General features: G+C 47.4%; 1 protein-coding gene across 2 annotated transcripts in view; it reads left to right on the top strand.

Annotated features, from left to right (window-relative positions):
• LARS2 (leucyl-tRNA synthetase 2, mitochondrial) overlaps positions 1–9,448 on the top strand; it is a 163,914-nt gene that overhangs the window by 123,489 nt on the left and 30,977 nt on the right. For both annotated transcript variants that reach the window (XM_030811970.1, XM_030811971.1), the window contains exons 15-17: positions 4,481–4,581; positions 7,334–7,516; positions 9,134–9,303. In XM_030811970.1, coding sequence (XP_030667830.1) covers positions 4,481–4,581; positions 7,334–7,516; positions 9,134–9,303 — 454 coding nt within the window. The remainder of the gene's footprint in view (positions 1–4,480; positions 4,582–7,333; positions 7,517–9,133; positions 9,304–9,448) is intronic.

Raw genomic sequence — 9,448 nt, 5'->3', positions numbered from 1 at the left:
TTCTAGGAGCTGGGAAATGCCCCTTTCCCCACTGGGAAATTCCATGTGAACACTCATCAGGGCATTCCCCTGCTCTCATTCTCTTGGTTCGGCTGCTTGGGATCTTTCAATGCACCCCTGCCTGCAAAAAGATGGTAGTGCTAGCTGGAAAATATAGCATCCAGTGCCCCCCCTTCACTCATTTCTTTCTTCCCTCCTCTCTTGCCTCCACTTTGTCCCACTCACATTATCCCCCACCCATGCTGCTGGTAGTTTATTCATTCACTGAACAAGCTTGATTGAGTTCAAGGCAATTAACATTACTGAGCATCTATTAGGAACTGGAGACTGAGAGTGTCCTTCAAGTATTTTCAAGGCCAAGAGCAGTGGCTCATGCCTGTAATCCCAGCATTTGGGGAGGCCAAGGCAGGAGGATTGCTTGAGCTCAGGAGTTCAAGACCAGCTTGGGCAACATAGTGAGACCTCATCTCTACCAAAAATACAAAAAATTGGCTGGGTGTGGTAGTGCGCGCCTGTGGTCCCAGCTGCTTGCGGGGGCTGAGGTGGGAATATCACTTGAGCCCAGGAGACTGAGGCTGCAGTGAGCTGTGATTGTGCCACTGCACCCCAGCCTGGGTGACAGAACAAGACCCTGTCTCAAAAAAAAAAAAAAAAAAAAACATCCTCCTCCTCCTCACAAGAGAAAGACAGGTAAGCAGCTTACCTAAATACACAGTAAAATGTAATAGCTGCTAGATACAATTACAGGCATTACACAGGATGCATCAGGAAGGAAAAAGCAACTAATTCTAATTCTGACCAGGAGATACCTTCTCAGTAGAGATGGCATTTGAGTTGAGCCAGGAAGGAGGACTAGAGTTTTGATAACAGTTTGGGAAATGGCGTGAGTAAAGACATGGAAACACGTGTGGGCAACATTTGAAAGAGCAGAGGGAGTGGCAGGGGACAGGGAGAAGTCCTGGATGGCTGCGCAGAGGAATTTGGACTTGACTGGGAGGAGGAGCTCTTCAAATATGACTACACTCTTTCTTTTCCTCCCTCACAGCTCTGAGAGTTGTCAGGCATTGGTTTGGTTCAGTGATCGTAAACAGACTGGCTCCCCAAGGGCAGGGATTGCTTTGCCCAACATTGTATCCCCGGTGCCTAGCTCAGTGCCAGGCACATAGCAAGCACTCAAGAAATACTCACCGAAGAAATAAGTGATACATTTCACATAATAACCCTGTGCTTTCTGATTATATGGTATGAAGAAGAATTCTGAGACTCATTCTGAGCACTAGGAGTGCTGTTGTCGAATGGTGTCTGGGTGGTTGTAGGTGAGGGCACTGGGGATAGTTGGCTAGGTTTTGCCATCCCTGCTCTAGATGATCCATCTGAGATGGCCCCTGCTGCACTGCAACCCTCAGAGAAGACAGTCCAGAAGAGCTTCAACTGTCAAGTTGCATTATTGGGAGCTTGCAGACATTAGGATATATTCATGTAACTAGCAGGCCTTGGTGTGGGTGCACTGCTGAGGCCTGCCTGCCAGTTCTGGGGAAAGCCTCCCATGTGGACATCCCCTGAGAGCTCTCACTCAAATGGTTACAAGCGGGTTAGAAACGCTATCATTATGAAATGATAGTGTTAGCAGTCAGGCTATAGGGGCCCATAGTGGGGAGACAGTGCCTGGAAGCTGGCGGAAGGTTGATTTCATGTTCTGCTAATTGGGCTGAATGCCAGTTACACAAGTGTGTTTTATGTTGTGAAAATTCATCGTTATACCCCTAGGACTCACACTTTTCAATATGTGTGCTATACGTTAACAGTTCACATTTTAAAAAAAAGTTATAAAAGACGAGGCAGGAGAAGTTGCAGCCTTGGGCTGAACAGCTGGGGTTAGTCAGTTTTTCGCAGGTTGCAATTCTGTCCGTTCTCGGAAGGTGGCAGTGTTGTGCCACTTGATAAAATACAAGACCTGCGAACAGGATTCCTTGGATTCCCAGCCCCTTCTTGAGGCTTAATGCTGCTGATTTTATTTTATTTTATTTATTTATTTATTTATTTTGGAGACGGAGTCTCGCTCTGTCGCCCAGGCTGGAGTGCAGTGGCGTGATCTCGGCTCACTGCAGCCTCCGCCTCCCAGGCTCAAGCAACCCCTGCCTCAGCCTCCCAAGCAGCTGGGACGACAGGTGCACGCCACCACACCTGGCCAACTTTTTGTATTTTAGTAGAGAAGGGGTTTCACCGTGTTGCCTAGGCCCGTCCCAAACTCCTGAGCTCAGGCAATCCACTCACCTCGGCCTCCCAAAGCACTAGGATTACAAGCGTGAGCCACTGCACCTGGCCAATGCTGCTGATTTTGATCATCCTATCTGTTTTTATCTTTGAATCCAGATCATTCCCTCCTAACTTCTGGACTAAAAACACCTTTAAAAATTTACCTTGAGCAACCAAAGCCATGTACTGGTGATGTTTGTGGGGAGCATCACTGGATCTCCAGGAAATGAGTGCTCCTACCTGATGCCCTGAACATGAAATACTCAACGTGTGTTATCAGCAGATGTCTCCATGAATCATTCTTTGAGTTTGGAATAGGTCTTGCTGAAATGCCTCAAAATTGAATCAGGCAGATTCTTAAGAATAAACAACTGCAAATTTCCTGTAATTTCAGTATGAAGGTCAACCTGTTCTTATCCTCTTATGAGAAAAAGTTTATGTGTCACTATTTACCCAGTAAGGGTATAACTAAAACTGCTTTTTAAAAACAGGTACTATAAATAAGTTATAATCAATTCATATTTCAGAACACTAGGTAACTTTTTAAAAAGTGAGATAGATCTATATGAACTGCTATGGAGAAATCCATTCATATAATTAAGTGAAATACCATAAAGTATACATAAGGTATAATCCCACTTATATAAATCCCCAAAAGTCTATAAAACCATATGTGGGTAGGTATACATTTATGTATACAAAGGCATTGAAAAATGTCTCCAGACTTTTCCAGGGATATATACCAAACTATTAATAAGAACTGCCTCCTGAAAGGGACATAGGCCTACAAAGGAGTGGTAGTGTTTGGATTTGAACAGAAGGTTTGTATTCATGTATGACTTGTATGGTTTAAAACTTTTTTTAGGCCAGGCGGGGTGGCTCACACCTGTAATCCCAGTACTTTGGGGGGCCAAGGCAGGTGGATCACCTGAGGTCAGGAGTTCGAGACCATCCTGGCCAGCATGGTGAAACCCCGTCTCTACTAAAAATAGAAAAATTAGCCAGACGTAGTGGTGGGCACCTGTAATCCCAGCTACTTGGAAGGCTGAGGCAGGAGAATTGCTTGCATCTGGGAGGCGGAGGTTGCAGTGAGCTGAGATTGCCATTGCACTCCAGCCTGGGCAACAGAGTGAGACTCTGTCTCAAAAAAAAAAAAAAAAAATTTACAAGTACTTTTATGCAGTCACTTTATTTAATCTTCCCAACTACACTTTGAGGTAGGTTTTTTTGTTTTGTTTTTTTTTGTTTGAAACAGAGTCTCGCACTGTCGCCTGGGCTGGAGTACAATGGCACGATCTTGGCTCACTGCAACCCCTGCCTCCCGGGTTCGTGCTATTCTCCTGTCTCAGCCTCCTGAGCAGCTGAGATTACAGGTGTACACCGCCACACCCGGCTAATTTTTTGTATTTTTAGTAGAGAAGTGTTTCATTATGTTGGCCAGGCTGGTCTCAAACTCCTGACCTCGTGATCCACCCACTCCTTGGCCTCCCAAAATGTTGGGACTACAGGCATGAGCCACCACACCCAGCCAAGGCAGGTTTTTTTTTAACCTCCATTATATAGGTACGCAAACTGACACTCGGCGCAAGTGACTTGCCTTGGCTCACAGAATTCGCTGAGAAGCAGAACTGAGATTTTGAATCCAGGCCTTCCAAATCTGAGGCCTAGGGCTCCTTCCATTTCACCATAATAGAAAGTAGACCTGTAGGTAATACCTCCAGATTTGACTTGATTTTCTTTTTTTTTGAGACAGAGTTTCGTTCTTGTCGTCCAGACTGGAGTGCAGTGGCACATCTGAGCTCACTGCAACCTCTGCCTCTCTGGTTCAAGCGATTCTCATGCCTCAACCTCCCAAGTAGCTGGGATTACAGGCACCCACCCACACGGCCAGCGAATTTTTTTTTTATTTTTAGTAGAGACGAGGTTTCACCATGTTAGCCAGGCTGGTCTCGAACTCATGACCTCAGGTGATCCGCTGGCCTCAGCCTCCCAAAGTGCTGGAATTACAGGCGTGAGCCACCACGCCTGGCCTGAATTTATTTTCTTATCGCTTATTTCTAAGGAGCCATTTGTTTAAGCTGGGTTTGTAAGTGGCCTCGATCAGCCCACCTGCTTTTATGAGGCGCAGCTACTTCTGCCTATCCGAGGTAAGGTCTGTGTTGCTGTTTTCTCAATGCTTCATGTCCCACTCCTCCTGTTTTCTTTTCCTGTCATCTTTCCTCAGGGAGCCTTTTCATAAGCTGCTGGCCCAAGGCCTTATCAAGGGGCAAACATTCCGCCTACCATCTGGACAGTATCTACAGAGAGAGGAAGTGGATCTCACAGGTAAGAATGGCCCATCCGGTCCCATCCAGGTACTCCCAGAGAGCCAAGGCCAGGCCTGAGAGCTACTGAGCAAGCAGGCATCTGCCTCTAGAGTAGGGGAGGATGTGGGAGAGAGACCCGCTGGCTGTGTGGTCTCTAAGCCTCAGCTCCCTCTGGGCCTGCGCCCCCTGAAGCCTGGCGCTGGACTAGTCATCTGCTCCTCTCCTCCAGCCCCGTTCAGCCCAAGTGCCACCTCAGCTTCTGGCAGGGTTTTCATTTGTATGTAACAGAGTCAACTCGGGCATCACCTCCTATCCCAGACCATCTTTGAAAGCCCACCTCAGGGACAGAGCCCCCAGGCCCAAGACACATTCTTCCAGAACTGGGGTACTCCCAGTGTTTCTCCCCACATGGTCTAGTGGCACATTTCAGAACCTTGGGGGGCAGCACTCTGTTTACTCGTAGCACCCCAGAGCAGCCCCCTCTTAGCATTTCCCAGTAAAACACCTCCCCCTGACTCCCCGAATTTCCCTCCTGTCCCAGCTGTCCCAAGCCTTTTCCTTCCACTCTGCATTTTCACCCTTCACCCTTTACATTTCACCCTTCATTTTTACCCTGAGGATCACCAGATCTTCAGGTGCCATGGTGAGGATGCATCACGTGCACCCAGCACACACCACACACGTGGAGTATGTGACATGTTAGAAAATGGGTAGGGGCAAGGCGCGGTGGCTCACACCTGTAATCCCAGCACTTTGGGAGGCCAACGCAGGCAGATCACCTGAGGTCAGGAGTTCAAGACCATCCTGGCCAACATGGTGAAACCCTGTCTCTACTAAAAATACAAAAATTAGCCAGGCATGGTGGCATGCACCTGTAATCCCAGCTACTCAGAAGGCTGAGGCAGGAGAATCACTTGAACCCGGGAGGTGGAGGTTGCAGTGGGCCAAGATCATGCCACTGTACTCCAGCCTAGGTAACAGAGCAAGACTCTGTCTGAAAAAAAAAAAGAAAGAAAGAAAACAGGTGGAGACATGCAGTATACATAGGGACAGCTGTGAGAAACCCCCAGCACTGCGACCATTACATTTAGAAAAACTAGTGCATAATGGATGAGATTAGGTCACACAACAACCCTGTAAATGGTAGGCAGCCTCTCCAGCCAAACATTGGAGATAGGGTTTAGGGAAGCAGTCGATGCAATTACCTCATCAAAGCAAAATATATCAAGGTTTGTAACGGTCCGTGGGAGAAAAAGAAGCTGGAGAAGCAGAACTGGCAGTGTTTCTCCAGCATGGATGACAGAGGGAAAGAGCTAAATTCAGGTGCACATAGAATTCAGCCTCACAGTTAGTGAAATGTTCTTTGTAACAGGCAAGGCTGCCCATGTATAGCTGTGCAGTTTGTGTGCTACACAAAAGAACCAAGCCAAGGCTGTGATTTCAGTAGGGCCTGAAATGCAGCCATCTGTCAAGCCATACATTTCAGGGCCACATCTGCCAAAAGCGGGTGACTTTTTCTAACTTCTCAACTTTTCTGCCCAGAAAGATACATTTTTCCTAATTTGCACAACCATGTTTTAAGGTCTAGACACAGCCTGGGGCCGGGTAGAGGGGCCAGTGGTTCCCTGAGTCTCACCACAGCGCAGATAAACATCTAGGACTTCAGTCTCCCCTTCTCTGCTGTCATGGGGTCAGGCAGTATTGTGAATATCTTTTCCCTTCCCACATAGTCTTGCCTACTGGGTGAGGATACTTTGATCAGCAAGGGCGGGTTTCTGTCTCTTTCATGGATATAACTCTCATGAAATATGGAGTTGGCTTTTAGGTCTGTACATTGGTCCCCTGTTAGTTTGGTTGCTGTTGGAGTCAGAGATTATTTGGCTGGAAGGAAAAGAAATCCACCCAAACCCAGTTGCAGAAAATAGAGCTAGGCCCCACTGCCCATAGGAAGTCACCAGCCACTCCTTTTTCAATTTACCAAGTGACCTTGGGTAGCTGCAGTGGCAAGTCTTGCCCCATCTCCTTAGGACCTGATGGTTCCAGTGCTCAGCAACGTGGAAGTTGAGTTTCTGTATCTCTTAGCTCCAATTCGTGAGATAGAGGCTTGGCCTTGCCAGGTGCCCTTACTAGTCCTCTCCAGTAAGACTTGGCAACAAGGTTACCTCATCCAAATGCGGCCATTTAAGACCTCTTCCATCAGCACCATCTAGACCAGTGGTATGTGAGTAGGGGAGGACAGTTCCAAAGAATAGGGTGTGGGTGGCTGGCACCACAAAGGGACCACCACATTTACCATGAGCCCAGTGAGTGAATTCCATGTGCCCTGAGAGTACAAGATCATGTTTTGGTGACTGCAACATGGATGGGACAGGTCAGGCTGCCAACTTCCATCAGAGACCCTTAATTCATCAAGAAAATGGCAACATGTGTGAGTTTTTCAAAATTCTTTTTTACTTTCCTTTTTTGTGTATAAATAATTCACTTGTAAAGGGGGAAATTGTTTTGTTTTATAGAAAAAGCTGGCACAGGCCATTACAACTATACTGTTTATTCTTGAAGGCTTGTGGGAGAAAGGTGAGCCTCATTCATTTAAAAATAAAAATATTTTGATAACAATATGGAGGGAGAGAAAACGGCTTGTTAAGTGAATTAGTGTGATTCTTCAAATGGACACTTTCCATCGCTCACCCAGTTTTTTCTTATTGATGCTATTTCTATTGAAGCAATTCACAATCACACATACCATACCTATGGATTATTTTGGCATCTAGGTTCCATTCCTGTTCATGCAAAAACGAAAGAGAAATTAGAGGTGACGTGGGAGAAAATGAGTAAGTCCAAACACAACGGGGTGGACCCAGAGGAAGTTGTGGAGCAGTATGGGATCGACACGATTCGGCTCTACATCCTTTTTGCCGCCCCTCCTGAGAAGGATATCTTGTGGGATGTGAAAAGTAAGTCACCTTCCTCTTCCTGACATGCTTCCTTTGTGATCTGCCCTGGACTTTGAAGGAATTTGAGGAAGGAAATGTCTTTGCTGAAGACAGTAGTAGAGAATTCTAGGAATCAGTTCCACAGAGCAAGTAGCAGCTTGACCAGCATCCTGCACCACTCTTAGACGGGTGTTGACAACATAAGCGAGCCTCAGAATCATTTGGGAAACATGTTGCAGATGCAGATTCCAGTGCTCCGCCCATGCCTGCTGACACAGCCTCCAGAATGGGGCTCAGGAGGTGACCTTTGAACAAGCTCAGCGGTGATTCCAGTGCACACTCTACGAGGACCATGCTTTGAGAGTGGTTTCCTTGGAGACAGACTGGCTTCTGAGTTACTCCTAGGCCTGCTATAGTCCAAAGAGGCCAGTTCCCTCTTTCTTGATGTACCCTGGAAGGTTTTTTCTAGAACAGTATCATTCTCCCTCACCAATCCAGAAAGCCCCGGGAGGGGTCTGGGCCTGGTGTTACCTACGGCCTCTTAGTCACCCACAGCACCCTTCATCTCCCCGCTTAGGGGAGATTTGTCTCTCCAGAGTCATTTAGTACTAAAATGACATGAAGTAAAATAATCTTGAGTATCTGGCTATTCTAGAATAAACCCATCCAACAGTCATTCGTTTTTACTTCATGTGATCTGCCCTAAGTGTTCTTGTGGGAAGAGGAAGTCAGATGCCTGGAATCTTGAGCCTTGTGTGAAGTATGCATGTCATTTGAGAAATCACTGTTTATTTTGATGTGCTGTGGCTAGCAGGAAGTGTGGTCTGGAACAGTGGTCACAGTTGCCAGTCCTAGAACTAGCTGTCTCAGAATCACTGGGGGGCTTGCAAAGCACAGACAGGTGGAGGTTCTGGCTCCCACCCCTAACCCAGGGGACAGGCTCCAGGAATCTTTCTAAGAAGCCTCCCAGAAGGTTCTGCTGTGCATTCAGGCTTGAGAATGCCTAGCCTAGTGGCCAGACAGTACAAGGACCTGGACTGACCCTAATTTGGCTACTGGTGTAACCCAGGGCCACCAGGTAAAGCCATTCAGCTTTACCAGAAGATCAGACCAGCAGCTAGATTGGATGAGCTTGTGTAAAATATGGAAAACACACACACCTGCAAGGACAGGGATCGTGTCAATGCACTTCACACTCTACAGCAGCGTGGCTGCAAGCACAGTCATGCTGTCCACAAGGTAAGAGCTTGCACCAGCAGGAGTCAGCGCTGTCTCCCAAGCACCATGTTAGCTCCATGGCATTTTTGTCCCAGCAAGCTTGCTTAATCAAGGCGGCAGGGCACCAGGGCTCATCTTGACCAAGCTTCTGAGCTCATGACCATTGGTGGGTGGCACTTTGAGTGGCCCTGCCATCCAGTGCTCTGAATCTGGGCACTAAAATGGATAGAATTGGTCCTGGTCTGAATTCTCAGACACTGAAGGCCGGGGAGGATCCTTCAGCCTGCCCTCAGAGGAATCCATCAGGGTGCAGTGAAGTGTCACATCAATTCACAGGTGTTTTTCTCCGCTTAATTATACCAAGTCAATCACCCTTATGTTGTGTGCTCTCTCTTTCTCATTTACTGATGCTGAATTCAGCTGATGCTCTCCCTGGGGTGCTGAGATGGCAACAACGACTGTGGACCTTGACAACTCGGTTTATTGAGGCCAGGGCTTCTGGGAAGTCTCCCCAGCCTCAGCTGCTGAGTAACAAGGAGAAAGCCGAGGCCAGGAAGCTCTGGGAGTATAAGAACTCCGTCATCTCTCAGGTCAGAAACTCTCCAATTCCAGTGGTTAACTCTGTAACCGAACACTCTTTGGGAACCTTTGCGTGTGGTCTTTGCTGCCCTCCCTGCCTTGGGTTGGGCCACTGTGGGTCTTCTTTCCTGACAATGGCGGTCCTTTTTGCTTTGA

The sequence above is a fragment of the Nomascus leucogenys genome, chromosome 4 (assembly GCF_006542625.1).
Source record: "Nomascus leucogenys isolate Asia chromosome 4, Asia_NLE_v1, whole genome shotgun sequence".
Taxonomy (NCBI): domain Eukaryota; kingdom Metazoa; phylum Chordata; class Mammalia; order Primates; family Hylobatidae; genus Nomascus; species Nomascus leucogenys.
Note: the sequence above shows the minus strand (reverse complement) of the source record. Positions and strands in the feature narration are given on the sequence as shown.